At 26.8% G+C, this 20,809-nt stretch overlaps 1 protein-coding gene across 15 annotated transcripts in view; it reads right to left on the bottom strand.

Annotated features, from left to right (window-relative positions):
• Positions 1-12,199: 12,199 nt before the first annotated feature.
• LOC113550476 (dystonin) overlaps positions 12,200-20,809 on the bottom strand; it is a 74,359-nt gene continuing 65,749 nt past the window's right edge. For 6 of the 15 annotated variants that reach the window (XM_026952325.1, XM_026952329.1, XM_026952328.1 and 3 more), the window contains 5 exons: positions 18,439-18,718; positions 16,980-17,142; positions 16,608-16,664; positions 15,647-15,778; positions 13,024-13,147 (listed from right to left, as the gene is read on the bottom strand). In XM_026952325.1, the coding sequence (XP_026808126.1) occupies positions 13,024-13,147; positions 15,647-15,778; positions 16,608-16,664; positions 16,980-17,142; positions 18,439-18,718 (756 nt within the window). Of the gene's footprint in view, positions 13,148-15,646; positions 15,779-16,607; positions 16,665-16,979; positions 17,143-18,438; positions 18,719-19,345; positions 19,462-20,809 lie in introns of all 15 variants that reach the window. The other 9 variants (XM_026952338.1, XM_026952336.1, XM_026952326.1 and 6 more) reach the window with 5 other exon arrangements.

Raw genomic sequence — 20,809 nt, forward strand, 5'->3', positions numbered from 1 at the left:
TATATCATATTTTTATAATATATTTAACAAACCATAATTTCATTGTATTATAAAATGATATAGAAGAAACAAATCACATAATAACGGTTTACATAATATAGTAAAAGCCATACTTACTCTATCGTGTCCAGGCGCTACTATCAAAACTATTAGCTAGTCTGAACATGGTCGGTAAGTGTAGAGTGACGGCAGCCGTGCTTTTTCACTCACCACATCTGCACTGCGTCTAGATGAAATGCATATTATTTTATTATTGAAATGAGTTGTAAAATATCGTACTTGTAATAATTATTATGGTTACAGAAAAATGAACTTACGACAGTGGTGCAATGGTGCCACTAAAATGCATATCTATAACGCCGTGTTATACTTGTGTTGTGTATATTATATTACCCATCAATTATCGAGAAAATGGACTCAACAACTATGATGTAGGAAATTATCTAATTTATTGATTTTTTTTTTTTTTTTTAAGTATACTCATCTTAAACTATACGTATACATCTGATTTAATTTATAAATTTAATATAGCAGTGATATAATATAATATTATTTTATTAATTAAAACGTGCAATTTCAATTTCAATTTATTTTTTTTATTTTTATTTTATTTTTTATTTATTATATAGATTTTATAGATTTGTATGTTCTATATTCTTTGCATAACACATTAAAAAAGAGCTTGGAAGACCTAAAATGTAATACAATATTAAAAGTACATCTGCGATATTATTTAAGCAGTCTAAACAATTTGTATTATAATTACTTGAAATGCCTAACTTATGATTTGTCTAAATTTTTTAAATTTAATTTCTTTGCTTATTAAAATGTAATACTAGAATCTAATAAAAAAAAATGATTTTATCTACCATATCTATCTTTTATTCTTTATATTATCGAGATGCAACTTTAGTTATATATTCTCAACACTGGACTTAAAACCAATAGCAATGCTTTTGAGAAACTATGACAATATCTATAAGGTAATATAGTTACACATAACCACAGCCACATATTATAAGCATTACAAATGGAAAGGGTATTTGCGTTCACCGCAGGTCTACAGAACGTGGTGTTCAAAAGTGGTGCTACTAAGAGTAGTCTCTGGAAATGTCCCTTTATATATAGTGAATTGTATTAAATAGTATTTTTGCAATATTTACTGTAAGATATTTTGACTTCGTTTACCACCAAGAGCATAACGTACTTACTGATCGATTCGCCTGCTCTAAAACTGATACTTCTAAAACATTAAACGTTTCCATATTTAGTTTCTTTATCACTCTTTCCTATATATTTATGTATAGATCTTAAAAATGTTTAACGTTTCTATACTGAAAATGATATATTTACTTTTCATACCAACTATTGCTAAAAATATGTATGTATACATATATACTATCACATGCTTCAACAGTGTAAATGTAATTATAGGAATTTTTAAAACGATTATAGTACTTTATTCGGCGTACCTAGTGATTTTGGAACACATAAGTAATTTTTTATATTATAATTAAATAGTAAAAAAGCTAAATTGCACGTCATCAAAGCTATGTACAAAAGATTTGTTGAGAATTTTTCAGTTGTTGAAAACATTATGTACGACTCATTGATTTGGATTCATAGAACTTTGATAAAAATCGGATAATTACTATATTTAATAGTTTTGATTTCTAAGCTATCGACATATTAGTTATAAATTATATAATCTGTTTATTTCGTGTACTTTTCAAATGCGCTGTTGAGTATAAAAAATATTTCATATATTCCTAAAAATTCTTATACAATTTTAACATATTTTTATACCACTGTATAATATATTTATATATTATCGTAATAACCAGCTGTACAATGAAATATCTGTTTATTAATATTCCTTAATAGCGGAAACACTAAATTCCCCATCAAAATATTTGTGTGTAAATTACCCACCTTTTACAAAAGTTTGCAGTATTTGCACCACTAAATATAGAACATGTCATTTTAATTTCTCTTTAACCTCGGTGATATTTCTACTTTTTACGAATTCGTATCTCCAACGTAATATTTCGAATAATTTGTCAAATTAGTAGAAGGAAAATATTGGTAGCTTGAGTATTTATTTTTCTTGTACTATCGCCATATGGGGATGAACCATTTGAAAAATACTTACCCTAAAATACAACACTTACTCCCAAAGCAATGAATATTACTATTATATGAATACAAAATAATACATTCCGTATAGAAAATATTAATGGACCAATAATACAACGTTCCCAATAGACGATTATTATAAAATAAATTGTTATTTTTCATTTTTATTTTTAAATACCTAATCTATAAAATCAACAAAACTAAATAAAAAAATTAAAACTCCGGAAAATAACAAACCGTCAATTTATAGCAATAAAATATTCCGTTGCTATAAAAATAATATTGAATCGTTTTCCCGAAAAACAATAATGATTATTATAATTTAAAATTATTCGACTATCGGCTGATTGTGCAGAGATGTTGCATAAGCCATCAATTAATAATTTCGTGGAAAATGTCCTCTGCGCCAAGCCTGCTCAGTTTAATATTCTAATTTAATATAATTATATAATATTTCAATAATAACCTACTCATGTATAAAAAAATTGTTTATGCTTAATAATTATAATTAAATTTTTCTTATTTATTATTTTAAATATAATATATAGTAAAATTATACAAACATCATTAATTGTAATGATTTATAGACCAATAGTCAACTGTTTTAACATCAAATCGGTCAAAAATATAATTGTAAAACAAATATCAAATTTGATATGATTTTCTAGTATTTTAACTTTTTACCGATTGTCTTTACCTAAAAAATGAAGAATTTATTGATTCGTGTGCCCTGTACTCTGATGTCTTTGTTACCAGGTATATGATATAATAAGTTGGGTATGTGGTTTTTACTTAATGTTGAAACATTTAATTCAACTTTGGGGTTGGTTTTTGGTAGCAAATTGGATCTAGTGACTAGTTGGAAAGGTTATAAACTACTTTTAGAAGGTAATACTTTTCAAAAAAAAAAAAAATTAATTAATTAAAAACATACATTTTTTGATTGAATGAAATTTTATTTTTTTATTTTAATTCAAAAAAAAAAAAAGTAGAGATTTAAAATGTTCACCAGATAATCTTAATAGCATTTATTTTGAAACTTTTTAAAACAAAATACTCTGCAATATTTAAACTGTATACAAATAATATTATTTTGTCAAATGTAATAACCCTAACACAAGTCACTAAAATTAAAAATATTGACATTTAAAATTATTACTATCCAAGTCTAATAATGGTGTTAATATTACAAAACTGTTCACTAGTCAAAAATAAAAATAATTTTGACGATGATTATGATAATATAATATAATCTCTTAATACAAATATAATGTAATATAAACTCTTTTTTAATATAATTATCTCAATATATCATATATTATGAATTCTTAGATTATTTCAGAAAAACTGCTGTTTACTGCTCTTCAAGTACAGAGTAGATGTCAAGTGATTCACTGCAATTGATATGTTAAATTTGAATCAATGATATATTATAGTTTAGAAAAAAACGATTCAAAGCGGAGATCTATAACAATAAATTCGCATATTTCATAATATCTTTTTAAAATTTTAATAATAATATTAAAGTTATTTATTTTACTATTAATATTACGGTAAGTTAATTTAATTTTTGAAAAAATCATTGTATTTAGAAATATTATTAACATTTAATTATTATAATAATTAGTATTTAAATACTATATTAATGTTTTATATGTATTGTTAAAGTTATTAAAATTTAAATTAATACTATGCTTTATCGTAAAACAGTGTGAACAAGTAATGGTTTAAATAAGAATAAGTATTATCTATAAATTTATCTACACATTTTTTTAAATATTATTGCGTATAGTAAAATTCATAATATACGAAAAATAATGTCTCTACAAATAATGTTTTTAAATTATATCAAAAAAACTTACATTGTTATTCTTTGTTTTAATATGTTGGCATTTCGGGCTACAACTCGTTTGAGCAAAAAAAAAACACAACTCAATTGCGCACATATAATATATATTTTGGCTACTTGTAACGAAAATCCCTAGTATTAAACGTCGTTTGCGCTACACATTTTCCTTCTCGCTTTGAAAGGCTTAGTACTGTCATTCACTTTGAATTTGCATGAGTATATCAATGACTTGATGTATGTGTAGATGTGGTGTATAAAATTGGCTATTACAATGTTTATGGAAACTTTCTGCGATATTCGTTGTCTTGGGATTGCCATTTAGTTCATAAGCCTATAAGATTGATAGAAAATTGCTGTTAGAGTCAACATAATATGTACTCGTTGTTTTGTAATATAAATATCATTAATATTTGTAACAGTGAATAAAAATAAAAAAAATAGAAAAATAATGGATAATATTAAATATTTATTAACTTTAATATTGGTAACATAAAATTAAAAATAATAAAGAAAAAATATAACATAGAAAATAATAAATAATAATGTTAAGTTTAATTTCCAAAACAAATTACTAATTTTTAATCATCATAGAAATTAATTCAAATACTTATTCATTTTGTAAATTGTGTCGAACGTGTTTGGACATTTTGGTCATTTAATATACTTCGTAACACATTTGGACTAATTTGACGACACATTGGTTGAGAAACAGGCATGGACAACAAATAAACTACAACCTGTTTAATTTAAACAATGAATTATTATTAACAAATTAACTTAAAAGGGTTCCTGTTCGATATAACCGCGGTCGATTGTTATAAATTGCGCCAGAATACCGGTTAAATAAAAAGGTAGGCAATGAAAAGGTCTAATGTAAACTCCACCAGTTTTATTTTCTTACCCGTAATGGGTATATGATACACCAGTGGAGGCCCAGTTTAAAGCCATCCCATATTAAATACATTGACATCTATTGTGATGACATATGTTGAAATTTCCAGCGTAAAATTGAATTGACTCCCAAATTAAGGTATACTCAATATTTTACCCTTAATAAGTATCATTGAATCGGTTCCCTATAATCGGCGGAGTACGATTGCGGGCGTTTTACCGTTTTATGTATACGATTGCGCGCAGTGCCAGAATAACAAAGCACATGATTTTAACTATTCAAATGCCTACGATTGGGCGTGAAATTGGGTGTGACGTCGCCAATTTTTTTACTAGACAAAAATTAAGTTAAATTATAATTATTTTTAATATTTAAAGCTTCAGTTGAGATTATTTGACTTTGTCTTTACTGTCCGACTTATTTTTGAAATCCAAATCGTACTTTCCATCACTGCACTGCAATTATTATTAAAATTATTAGAATTCATATAATAAATCATATTATACATAATTAAAGTTATTATATAAAAATGTAAACAAAATAAATTGCTTTTCACATAAAACTCAGAAGCAGTAACGTCCATTCCAATTTTGATTTTTCCCATATATCTAGCGTTCTTAATAGCTGTTTCAATTAAACGCAAACAATCTTTGCTATCAAGAATATTTGGTGCAAACCCTCCTTCATTACCAACTAAGTTTACATTAAAAAAAAATATTTGTGGGCTTGTAGCGGAGTTTACATATACCCGTAACCGTAATACTTGTACATTTTCCATTCCGTGTTGCACAATAAACTATTGAAAAAATTAGCCTATCGTCCGTATGATGATTGATGATTTTTCTTTAATATTTAAGTTTTAATTCATTTTTGTAATGAATTCGTGTTAATTGTTATATTATACTATTTGTGTAATTTGTATTTAAATAAATAGAATATTATGAAACAATATTAATAATATTATGTATTTATATTGTTAATTTAAATTATGATTACTTTCCCTTTTTATTACATAAATTGCCAATATACTCGTGTTTACAACAACACTTTTTTTTAGTACACTTTTGTTTTTCAATTATAATGCATGTATCCTTGTCCACCACTTGTTGAATTTGATGCAAGAACTGTCTTAAAAAGTTATTTGATTTCTTAGTATCTATACGTCGTACACCACTAATAGCTGATTGATATTAAAGTTTCTAAGTCCACCGATAACTGATTTCTGGTGTATAATTAATTTATAACACCATTTTAGAAGCTTATTTATTAAAATTATTATCTACTATATCTAATACTAAAGCTACTTTATTTATTTTTATTGTTATTATATTTACATATTATTATTGTGTCTTTTCCATTTTCTCTAGATTAGGAACATTTAACGAAAATAATATCAACATTACCAATGTAATATAATATTAGCAATATACCTAATATTTACCAATACCGTAGTTATGTAAACGTCGGGATTCACTTGTGAATGTTTAGAAACAACATACATGTAATTTATATGTCAGTATCTAACAATGACTTTGGTACACGAAGACATTCACGGATAACTGTCAGCATTCGCCATACTACAAACAGTAACATTCATTTTATAATGATTATTGATTATGGCTTATTATTTCTCTGTATAGGGTTATTATTATGGTGTCCCTAAATTGGCTACACAACGAACGGTCCTAAATAAATACATAATATTCTAATGATTGTTTGATGATTTTTATTAAACTTTGTATCAAACAAAATTTTGTTTTTCGATTTAAACATCATTTTCACTTTATATTCACCGGGTGTGCTGAATATTGTTTGTATTGCGATTTACTTGAAAATTGCAATCACTAATGCACTTGGGACTGGAGCGTGTACTTGTAATATTATAGAGGATTCTGTTTATGTTTACGTTTACACATTCAAAACTGTCATTAAGTAAATAGTTGGTGTTTAAATGTTAAATCAATACATAAGTACATATATAATATACAGTTGTTTTTACATTACTTTCCAGTGACATTTATGCGTTATCAAAAACGATTTTTAAATAAAAGATAATACAGGAATGTTTCTTATCTCGTAAAATATTTACGTTTAACCTCCATACATATTCAAGGATAACAACGAACAGCAAAGCTGGATACTAACTAGGTAAAAAGTTACTTTTCAAGTAATTTTCTTCTAATTATTTAACTAGTTTAATTCAATACATACAATTTTTTATTCATAATCTATCATCCAACGAGTTAAAAACCAAAATTAACTAATTATTTTTGTAGTTTTTTTATACTGTCTTGTAAAAAGTAAATTGTCGCGTGTAGACTGTATTATAATATATAAATAATTAATATTTAGTATTTTTCGATAATAAATATATTTCTTATAATATTCTTCATTGTAACATATGAATTTATATCAGAGTTTTAAATTTAAATTAACTTATATTATACTATAAGTACTTAATTATTATAGTTTAATGTACCTATAATACTTTACATTTAAACAAACGGATTTCTAAATTTATGCTTTAAATTTTAAAAATTAACTTCTAACTATCTAACAATATAAATTAGAAATTTGGACAATTTAGATATAGTTAACATATATTCCAATTTTGTTTTAAACGTTTTAACTTTAACTAGTTGAAAACAATGATTAACTTTTCCAACTTAACCTGTCGATATACACACAATTGATACACTATACATATTTATGGTTTCATTACTAATTAGTAGTAACGACTAAATTGCTGAACGTCTCAGCTCCATCCGTATGACAACCGACCGGAGACTGTGAAAATGCGCACAGCATAGCCAGCTAACGGACTTGTCCGGTTTTGTCAGTTTAGACAGCCGTTTTAACTGCCGTTAGTCTCCAGTGTCTCCACTCTCCGCCAAAATCACTGTCTGATCGCCGTACCATATTAATGTATTTAATAATATTGTAAATGTAAACAATTGTCTATTCACCATGTTATTATTTCCTTTCGTTTATAATTTAAAGTTACGTTAATATTTGTCTTATATTTATTAGTTTTAAATTTAATATTCTGGTATCCCAACCCTTTTTTGGTAAAAAAAAAACCAAACACATTTCTTACAATAATTAGAAGTAAATATGAAAAATTGAAAAAAAAATCAAAACATTTAAGGACGGAATCGGCATAATATGTGTAATGCGTGCACAAACGAGCATATCTACCTATTAGATAGTACTTATAATATTTAGGTACGTGTGAATTTCTGTTGACGTGCAAAAAGATTTTTAATCGTATAATACATTATAATAATGTACCAAAAAGAAGAAAAATAGTACCTTAGAGACCAGTTTAATGAACTTAATTAATGTCTAACTAAGAAGCAGTCTTATATATTATATCTGAGACTTGAGCCTCATTATATAATACACAAATCATAATTTATAATTTAAAAAATATATATAATATGATATATATATATATATATATATATATATACACTGAATACTTATTATTAATCCATTCATAACCAAAATATTTTTTGCAATGCAGAAAACTACCACTCACTTTAACTACTACAATAAAATTTCTAATTCAAATATATAAAAAAAATTAAAAACTTATAAATTTACCGGAACATATCTCCAAAAATATACTGCACGACCATAATACTGACAAATACCCGCCACTTATTCAACAATAGACTAACAATTTTCGAAAACTTCATAATAGTATATCAATGAAAATGTTGATTTCCAAACACAAATATTTAACAAAATACAATATACTTACTCCGCTTACTTATTCAAACATAAATACACAACTTCCTGATCACTGTTAAGCAAACACAGTATAGGCAGCATAGTTATTCGAAACCACTTACCTATCGGAAATATCGTTCCATCAGTAACCTAGTAGTACTTACACAAATATATACAATGACACGTCTAGAAATTACAATGGAGTTGGTTTCGCGACAATAATACACATAGAAACACTATAAATATTCATTTCTGACTAGTATTGGTATTTAATATTTATATAGTTGAGATATACATCATTTAGAATAAAACCCGTTTTATTTTTGAATTTGCACTTTCGCATTTCGATAGCCAATTTTTAAGCACTATAAAATTAATTACAAATCCCTACTTTAAAAAGAACTAATATAACTCATTCAAAAACAGTTATCAACTGCCAACTAACGAATTACATTCATAGGGATCCACGATATTATGTATAGCCATACCTGTAAAAAGCAGACTTGATTGCAAACGAATCTACCTGATCCCACATTACATAATAATAAACACAAATAAATAAATATATAAATACATAAATCACATCTTAAAAATAAAAGAAGCACGGCAGAAAAATTTGAAATACCTATTACTTACAAACAAATTAAGAAATATACAACTTTCCATTAAAAAATTTAAATTTCTCTTTATTTTAAAAATAAGAGATGAAGTAATAATCATCTGAGTCAAAATACAATATGCATGCTCAATCCATTCGATTACGAAGGATCCAAAGAACTATCCTTTCTCAATTTCTCATCGCGAAAGAAACGGTCTCAACACGTGATACATCACACATGAAAGAAAAACAATATGATCAATTACATTTACACCAATCAATAAAAATACACTGAAGCATGAAAAATCATTATTACTCAACCTCACTCTAATACATACTTAACGAAGAAAACACGGAAGAATATTTATTTTTCTATAATTTTGTAAAACAAACATTGTAAATTATTGTTTTTTTTTTTTTTATTATTTTATTTTTATAGCTTACATAGGTAGGTAGTTATTTAATCTAAAAGTAGGTCCAAATAAAAAAAAAAAATAACCATCAATATTGAAGCCTTAACGGCTCATCAGATAGGTAAAAATAAAATGTACTATAATAGACTCAGACACTATTTTACCGCATAAATATAATATTAATATTGTACGGTAATTGTAATGTAGTATAAGTAGGAAAAACAATTTTAAATGTACATAATAATGTACGGTATATACCTACCGTTTTTATTGTAACTGTTAACGTAGTAGTTATTTCAATTTTCATTTGTAATAACATAATAACCTAATAATAAAATAATAAACCAAAATATTAATATTGTTTTAAAAAAACGAATAAAAATTCTTAACTGACGATCGATTATAGAGTCTATTATAAAATTGTCAATTTTAATAGCTAGATATGTAATGTTTTTGTACGTAAACATTTCTATTGCAATTTATTTTTACCAATAAATATTGTAAATATTATAAGTACAGGCAATGATGATATAAATATTTGAAATACTCGAAGTAGCAAAATTGAATACCAACGAGATATTCCAGACTTTGTTTTAATTATTACATATTTTATTAATATATTAGGTATTAGAGATTATAAACTATGGTCTACATAAATTATAAATTATAATAATACATTGATATTTCCAAGAACAAAAATGACAATTCGTAATGGTAAATAGTAATTTATTACTAACTTATAACTAAACGCAACTTGATATTTCACGCTGTTCGTATAATATATATTTTTTTTTGAAATTGAATACTAAAATACTTCTATTATTAGCTATTGTATACGTACATGACATACGTAAATAATAAGTAATAACTGTTCAAAAAATATGACGTGCAATAAAACCTAACTAAGTTTTATCATTTAAACGTGTTGTAATTCTATGTATGTAGTCGATTATAAATACTACATAATTTTTAAGGAAAATAGGATTTTTCTATTTGCTTATTCATATCGCGTAGCTAAAAATCGAAAGAAAGTTTAGTGCAAGAAAACAAACTATTTCATAATGTAAACATATTGTATACATATTGTATTTGTATACTACATATATTTGAACTTTCCGTCTCTATTAAAATTATATTTAAATTCACAAGATAAAATTGTAATCGACAATTTTTTTTTAAATTGAGAAAAAATCCATTTCAATGAGCGTTATTACAATGTTAAAATGTGAGAAACAGCAATACTTACAACACAATCACGTTTATATACAACGAGTATTACTAGCATTAGCAATAATTCGCGCCGAAAATCAGTTATATTCATGTATCAAATATTTTCCAAAAGGTTTACTCGTGGGTCTAGAGCTGTTTTTTAAAAACACAAAATGTAATTGTGCTTCATATGAAAGCGAATTTACGTGCATGTAATAACAGATACTCTATACTTACATACACGATTACAATTTAATAATATAATTTATTTAAATTGTACGTGTTAACCATTAATTATAAATTAATAATCTACAAAACGCTAGCTGCAAATATCTCTTACCTTACAAGTTACAATCGTTTTTTTTTTTTTTTTTTTTAGTTTCGAGTAACAACCTATTATGCTAATATGTGTGACGTAGATTTTAAATAACAACTATGCAGGTTTTTGTATTTTATTTACTGACCTGCTAGTGCCTATATACGAGTACCTATAACATTATACAAAGGTACTCAAGCACTAATCCATACTCAAACGATTGATGAACGGTCAAAACTGGATTAATCAAAAATCAAGATGATGTCCACCCGAGTTTTGAGAACACTGATGAGCACGAAATGTGATCAATGATCACGTTATTCTATATTTCTCGTCAAAAAACTAATAATAATAGAGCAATAGATTAAAATAAATAACAAATATCTAGTAACTTTACAGTAATTATTGTGTAATACAATTATATGTATATAGTTAAATATGTAGTATTTTAAATTGAATATTGTTTTTATAAACAGTGCTGTAACATATTATGAGTATATAGTATACCTAACCTATAAAGTATGATTTCGTAAATTGTAAATGCATATAATGTTTAATAGGTATATCAGTGTTTGAAAGATTACAGATCATTGCGATAATAATATTGAAAATTTTATTTTAAAATAAACATATAAATATTATGGAATAAAATATATAAACTTCTTTGTATGTTTGCAACCTACTATATAGAACAACGTAACATTTTGGACAATTATATAATATTATGCAAAATATCAACAAGAAGTGAGTTCTTTATTGGATTTGCACTAGCTTTTATACTCGTATTACATACAAATTATAAAAAACTAAAAATTGTAATATTTTTCAATTATTGATTATTACTGTGTTTTTGAAATTATGAATTGCTTTCATTCGTTCATAATTCAACTGATTGCATAATTGTTATTTTTTTCACTATTGCCAATATGTTACTCTATGTAAAATGAACATTGCTAAATTTTTTTAAATCGCCAAATTTATTAGTAACATATATTATATTACATACTATCACAAAGACGATAGGTAGTATAAATGAATAACAAACTTGTTAAGTAAACAATTGCACAATTTATTCAATCCTCAAAGGGAAAACAATTAAATATTATAAATAGTTAAAAAATAATCATCTGTTGTTACGATTGGTTAATTTTTAGAGTTACAATAAGTGTCTCAATGGTATTTATTAATTACTTAATATGTTATAAGTTTAATATAATTACACGTTACATAAAAAAATATATCGAAGAAGTAAATAATACAATATTGGCACTTGTAAATAATTTTAATGTAAATTTATTAACCATCGGTATATAGAAGATTATATACATTAAAATAAATATATTATATATAAAAAAAATTACAATAAATAACAATATTGAACCGCTAGATCGCAATTAATTTGAACGGTGACACGGTATTACGATTTTTTTCATTTCTTTTTTTCCGTTAAAATGGCACTTGAATATGATTAAAGTATATAATATTATATCCTCTATACGTGTATATTATATACAGGCAAAAGTATTGATTTTGTTTGAATAGTAAACCATAATTATACATATATATTTGTATATAAAACGCCTTCTAATACACGTTTTGATATTTTTATGAAATGAAAAGCTTTCGACTTTTGCTAGATAAACAGAAAAAACGAGTAGAATACAAGTTCAGACAACAAAAAAAAGATATATAAGAAATAATAATACTCAATTTTTTAAAAATTAAAAAAAAATACACTAGACAGGATTAATTAAGAGATTAATCAACGTTTTGATTAAATGAAGTAATAATAATTATGAATATCGATTACGGGGTTAAACACCAATTATTCATATACATATTTAATAATATGTTTGCTTCGGTGCATGCAGGTTTTCAGAGCCGGAACGGTTCACGGGAATCCGGTTTGGAGTCCCTGCGTTTTGTTTCGGATGCGTTCGACGGCCTTCGCGACAGACTAGACGACGACAATGGCGTGGTGGCCAACGAAGACTGCAACCTGTGTGCGAGGAAGGTAAAACCAAAATTATTTTTCATTGAACTGATAACACGATGATGATGAACACCATGTAACACAAGACAAGACCACTTATTATATACTGTTATACATATACATTATACACGACATACGTATGGGTAGATGACATACCTACTTGTATTATGTCATGTTATGGATAACATCATAATAAACACAATTATAAAATTATATAACACAGGCAGAAAGCGGGGTAAGGTAGGCTTCTAGACTTTGTAGTCTCGGATAACTGACACGGAAATCATAACTTTTTTCAGTACGTTTGAAATTGTTTTTACATTATATACTTATTTTTATAATAATCTTAGTGGAAACATAATATAAACAAATGCATTTCATATCTAAAATCCAAGATTTAGTAAAACTCAGTAAAAAAAAAAAACAGTGTTATTGTTTGTTTAACAAAAAACCGTAAGTTTTCATGAAATATCTAAATTTAATACACATAAAACTTGTAATTATAATTCTACATAAAAATATAATACATTATTTTTATTAATTAATTTAATAACAATTAAATGCTAATCCTAAATTATTTTAGATGTTATTAACAACATTTGCATATCATTTTTAAATTTTAGTGAAATGAAAAAGGAATATTATAAATGTAATTAATTATGTAGCAATTCAGAATCGGTAAATTATTACAGGTATCATATAATGTCATACTGAGGGTCTCGGAACTTTGATTAACAAAAGCACCACTTGAATCAATGAAATTCCGTCAATGAAATGTAATCTGATAATACTGATAACGTATTAAATTGGACACGTGAGACATAATAATTTTCTCAGTAATTTGAAACGTTGAAATTTGACTTTAATTCGTAATAACTAATAGATAACTACATTGTATATGATTAGGAATTGAAAATTAAAAACTAGTAAGTTGATTTACTTTTTAAAGTATATAATGTATGTTATATAGAAGTAAACTTATTATGTAAATATAATACAAACAAATACTAGAAAACACGTACAAAAATAATATTGGTAAAATATAATAACTAGGAAACACACATTATTGCAGGCAATATAAATTATATACAACTAGATGATTTTTTTATCGAACAATACTCATTATTTCAAAAGCTATTAATGTTTTTGAAGATAATTTTTAATACTTTTTAGTGTTATAATTTTTTAAGTTTATATGTTTTAAACGACAATATACATTTTTAATTTCATATTCTGGAGTAGAATATTTTTCCGAGTATTTCTATACATAAAAATCGAAATTCGGACGATTAGTTTATGACTTATAAGTCTCTAAAGTGTATGTGAGCGGAATGGAGTGGTACCGGTTATTACCTCGCAAAATATTTGTCTATTACTCCGCTAACCAAAATTTTAAAATATTTATAATTTATAAGCTACTCTTTTAAATTTTGATTTTTATGTATCAAAATACTACGAAAAGTATTTAACTTCAAAACATGAAATTAAAAATGTAGGGTATCAGTCAAAAAAGTAAGAACACTTTAAAATATTGAAAAAAATATATTTTTTAAAAACTGTAGTTTTATTTTGACTATATATATTATGTAAAAATTATTCGTTCATAGATTATAAAATAATGAGAATTGTACAATAAAAGAATCACTCAGTATATTATGTAGGTTGCTTGTACGTAGGCAAACAGTAAGAATAAGCGGTGGGACTAAACAATAATATTTTATGCTAGCATGGTGTTGCAACTTGCAACAGACATCCTTATACAGAGTGATTCGTATAACCTCCAACACTCTTAAGTATATTAGTAAAATTTTTGTGATTTTGAAATAATATAATAAGTTTTTATACCAATATATGTCAATGGTCGTGTTGAACTTTCAATTTTTTTATAAACATTATTTTGATTATTAAAGTTTTTGATAAAGATACCTGAACCACAAAATATATATACTCAATTATTAAATATTTAATAAATTCGTATTTTTGTATTAATAATTTTAAGCGGAGTAAAGATGAGTTAGAATAGCGTAACCAGTATAGTGAAATATACACAGGACACTTATATAAGCTTTAAATGATTATAAATGAAATATACTTTTAGTTAAATATTTGAACATTAAGTATTTAAAGTTTAGTATTCTGTAAACAAAAATATGGGTAAAAAACTAGAGGTATGTAACAAATATTGTATAAAAAAACACCATTTTAAAGCAACTACGTAGCAGGTTTAATAAATCACTCTGTATGATATAAATAATATGTATTCGTATATTTTTATCAGTAGTGCGTGTATATGTGACACACGCATATAGAGCGTATATACACAATGTGTTAGCTATAGCGTGCAGGAGAAAACGATAATACAGCGAAAATAACACATAGGTACGAATGAATAAGAAAAGCATTGATGGGGTAATACACAACAAAAACGAAAATGCGTAAATAGTAATAATATATTACGACGCAATCGACACAATATTATATGCTTTGATTGTTGTTGCGCTTTACCCGGCAGACGGAGACGAAGAAAGCGACGGCGACGACGAAAGGGGTGGCGTAGACGATGAGGTGGGCACTGTAGTTGAGGAACATTGATGTACCGCGAGAACGGGTATTTTCGAACCTGGTTGATGGTTACGGCTGCACAACCGTCCGAAAAATAAATTATGTTATTAATTTGTGTGTAAAATAAATCGAATCGAAAAAACGCATCAGACAAATAATTCGGCACAGCCCACCCTGCAGTGACATATTAACGACGTTTACGTCACAAACCGAGATCAATGTATTTTTTGATAATTCAGATAAAAGGTAAATAAATAAAATTGAATAAAATATCAAACATTTGCCGGGTGATAATGACGTATATATATAATAGTGCGTGTGGTAGTCGAATAGAAGCGTCGTGACGTTCGATTTGGATTCAAAAGATAGGTAAGCATATTATAGGTATGTAATTTCTAAGCTGACTTTTTCGAAATGAAAACAATTGTGTGAATACGCTACTATCAATAGAATTTGAGCGAGTCTGGAATACCATACCTGACATTGATCAAATAAAATATATAACATCTCGATGTACCACACGACATATCCGATATATTAGGCGATAAAAAATATTTAATCGCAGGAATTAGGTAGTAGTTATCCGGTAAACAGTTAAAACTCACACAAATTCGTCTATTGTTTACACAAAAGATTTACGGTGATAGTTTTAGTGTACAGACGTCGTGTAAGTGTATAAAACAAATGTTTTTTAAGTTATAAAGTTAATTAAGAATTAGTTAAAGTTGTAATATTTTCACATATTTAAAATACACGATTATAATATCTGCAAGTGCATTTTATTTTTCCATCACCGCGATTGTATTGTTACAAAACGTGCTTATTAGAATGTTTGATAGAATACTAATTAAGTTAATAGATATAAAATTACTGTACTACTTAATACGTTAAAAATGTTAGTTACCTAGAACTTGAGTTAGACAACGTAGGTATACTTGACGACCTGTGCATTGACAGGGACCTGCATGTAATAGATAAATAACAGTAATGTGGTTAGTGAGAGTAATAGGCGAGTTAATAATATTTAAAAAGTTAATGTTTATTAATATGATGATATTAATTCCACGTAAATTATCGTAATAATTAATATTACATAATTCATTCTATTTATAGGTATATAACATATTTTTAAAAAACATGTTAATTTCAATAAAAAAAAAAAATATATAAACAAAAAATGTTTTTAGAAGATCTATTATATTATAAATATAGAATAAATATATTTGATTATATAGATACATAATATGTATGCATGTATGTAAATTGTATATATTACCTGGTAGACGATGACGGCGATTGGCTGGCCAGTGTAGACGGCGATCGTACTCCTCTGCCTGTAGTGCTGGTCTGTCCGTTAAGCGTTGACTTGCGGGTAGCGGACGTTGAAGAGGGCGTCTTGGCAGGCGTAAGTCTTGGTATGCGACTTGGCGTAGTCGAATCTAAAACACAACGAATATATACGTTTTATTTGAAAATAAATGTATTTTATTTTAAATTAAGTTATATACCAATGACATGTATGATTACATTTTTAATAAAGTAAAAATATGCTAATAAACAAATAATAATAATAATACCTATGGTTTTATCACAGATCATTAAATCATTTAAAAGTTAAAAAGAGTGGTCGAGTTAGCTAAGAATTTGTGAGATAACACTCACGCTTTACTCTGATCACAAACACTTTAAATGCAATGAATATTATACATTTATAGGAAAATTGATATAACCATAAAATACTGAGAAAATGTACACACGACAGTGGTGTATCCAAATAACCTATTTATAACGCTGTATGATGTTAACTGTATTTTAATGCATTAAATATAATATAACATAAGTAATATAACTATCACGATATTATTAAAAGATACAAAATTATTCACTATAAAAAATTGACTTCATAAAAATAATAATTATAACATTTTATAATGCTTATCGTCGGCTAGTAAATAGAATTCTGCACAAACCCATAAGTACTTCAACAAGTCCAAAATATTTAATTTTGTTTTTAGAAATCGACAAGGGAATTACTTATAGATTATATATGTTACAGGCAAAGTAGAAAATACGAGCACTGTGCACAATACCTGAACATTTTGGGCAATGTAATAATGATTATTTTAACACTCGAATTGCTCATACATTGCAAAATGTACCTTAAGATTCAAGTAGGCAAAGTAAATTAAATACAGGGCGCTGCACACATTTATATAGAATAGCATTTATACGTAACAATAACACGAGAAAACTATACTTAAAATTTTATTGGTACTCGATACTCGTAACCGATATATAATACGAATCGATCCGTAATCTTAACGATTAAGTGATCATAGTATATTGCACGAACACCATTATTGCTATTCACGATATGCAAAGAGGTGTTTATTCAGGCTAATGGTAATGAGGTACTACCAGTACAAATTTCTTTAAGAGAAGTGGCAAGAAAAACTTCTAAATTGGGTGGCAAAGGGTACTTGCAATACATTATATAAAACCAATTGGTGTAAATGTAAAAAATCTGGTCGACTTTGCATCTCAAAGTGCCACAATAGTGGTGTATGTGGTAATGAATAAAGTAAAATAATGCTATCTTTATGTGCTTAACATTATTTTTTACTTTTTTAGTAACAATTAATTTAAATGATTATAATTTAATAATAAAAAGTATTCATTTTGTTCATATCAAACCACTTTTAGATAATATTAATTCTTCAGTTGCATGTACTTACCGGTACTGTCTAGAGACAAGTTGGAACCGTGTCGGCTGGGTGGTTTGCTTCCGGGACGGCTCTGTGGTCTGCTAGCTGGCCTGCTAGCCGGTCGGCTGGCTGGTAGGCTACCAGTGAGCCCGACGTTCGATTTTCTGACTGATGGCGTGGACGGTTTCCTGACAACCGAACTCCTCGAGTGCGGCGACGATTCGTTATCACTAAGCGAATCTGGAGTGCCGGCAGTGCGGTTCACACCCATCTTACCCATCGGCACGCTCCTGGAACTCCGTTCACGTACCTGATATACACACATTTCCAGCATTAAAAAAAAACCATGATTACGGCATACCACTCATCGAATACGACGATGATAATAATACTAATGTGTATAAGTATACATAATTATTATAGAAAATAATATTACGATAACATATTAAATAAATAATGTATAATGTATAGCGGCGGTGGCGATTACACTATTGTATAATGGTAAGTTGCATGACGAGCATCGTGGATATAATATATATATAGTATATATAGGTATAGGTATCCAATATAAAGGTCGCCACTAATTTTTGATCTTCTCCTCCCTATACTATCTATATTACAAACAGCTTGGATCCCCCCTTGGAAGAGAACTTTCAGAAATTCTAGATGTTTAAAGAATGTTAGCTAAATAGACTCATAGTAATTATTACTTATGGCCAAGTTAACGTATTTTTTTATTCAGGTGGATATCGTTAGATTTTTTTTTCAAATTTATATCTTTTATTGAGAATTATTATTGCACAGTTATTATTGGTTCGCTTCATCACTATACCCCTATACCACCGCCGCCTAATACCAGTAAAATAAATATAAATAAAACATAAAAAAAATTGAAAAAACGCTAGAGTGCAGTTTTTTCTTTTTTTCGACAATTTACCCAAAATGTGTTGATTTGTCTGCTGGGACCCATTGCAAGAGGATACGAACACGGCAAAGATTCTCGTTGTCTTAAACTCTCGAATATTGGCATCAACTCTCTCATAAACTCTTCGGCTGTTTAATTTTTAAAACACATGTATTTACTATCAGTCATCGACACATACTCAACATGCTCTCCCCCGAAGTGCCTCGACGTAACCAAAGATAGTTTCATTTTATTTACCATTTAATAAGTATATATTATAATGATACGATTAACTCGTAATTATGATCGCGATATATGCGGATAGAAATAGTAGGTTTTTGTTTTTATTAAAAAAACCCTTGAGAATTAATTCATAAATTATATATGATTTTCGTTTCTTTTCCACACCTCGCTATAAATAAATAGCATATAAAAATATGCACTCTATACAAACCACAAGCCGACAGTTCAGAAGTAGAGCTCACGCCATGTATGTATATGTATGTGTAATACTTACGTATTATTTGTGCTACACGGATCGATCGAAAATTTACCAAACTTACAGGTACACGTACATATATATTTTTAGACTACCAATATTTTTGCACATTTGTATTTAATGATGTCTAAATAAAATAGTGTGATCAAATTAACGGTGTAAAAATCTGATTACATCTTTCTTAAGTTCCACAAGAATTTGTAAATTATAACATCTTCTGTTTTAATTTGTTTAGTAACCTAATATTGTCAGTTTCCTATTTAGATGATATTAAGCTTTTATTGTTTTTTAAAGTATTTAGCTGATTACTTGAATATTCAGAAAAATAATTCTAAGGAATTATGAGTAGGTAAGTTGGGTCTTTATTTCTACATCTCCAGATATTATATAATAAGACTTATTCGAAAACTTGTAATTATTTTATTTCTTTTATGGTCTTATTTATAGGGTTCATGTAATTTTTTTTAAGAACAAGGGGGCTGATCTTAGTGCGTAAAATGAAAAAATATTATGGGAATTATTGAAGTGGTGCAACAAAAAGGCACGACACACAAATACCTTAACAAATATTTGGCACAATTTATGTGATAGCATATGTAATTCCATAAATTCAAACCAATTTGATTCAATTGGCCATAAAAATGTTTTCTTTTCTATACAAACAATACTAATTTTAAATAATTTTAATTTTCCCAATTAATAGTTTTGAATGGCATAATGGAAATATTGAATAATTTAAAGTTTAATAAAAATACATTTTAGTTTTTTTGGGGGAAATCAATACATAAAAATATGCAAAAATAATGGTAGTCAAAATAATACCTATACGATATAGATGTTCAATTATATGGTAGTACGAAAAATTCTTGATTGATTCAGGTAGTCTAGATAATACATAAGCATCTAAGTTACACTTATATACGACTAACTACTACGCACTCGGAAAAATAAAAACTACAAACTAAAAAAAATAGCAGCAGCGAGCAAAAAAAAAAAAA

The sequence above is a fragment of the Rhopalosiphum maidis genome, chromosome 1, assembly GCF_003676215.2.
Source record: "Rhopalosiphum maidis isolate BTI-1 chromosome 1, ASM367621v3, whole genome shotgun sequence".
In the NCBI taxonomy this organism is placed as follows: Eukaryota; Metazoa; Arthropoda; class Insecta; order Hemiptera; family Aphididae; genus Rhopalosiphum; species Rhopalosiphum maidis.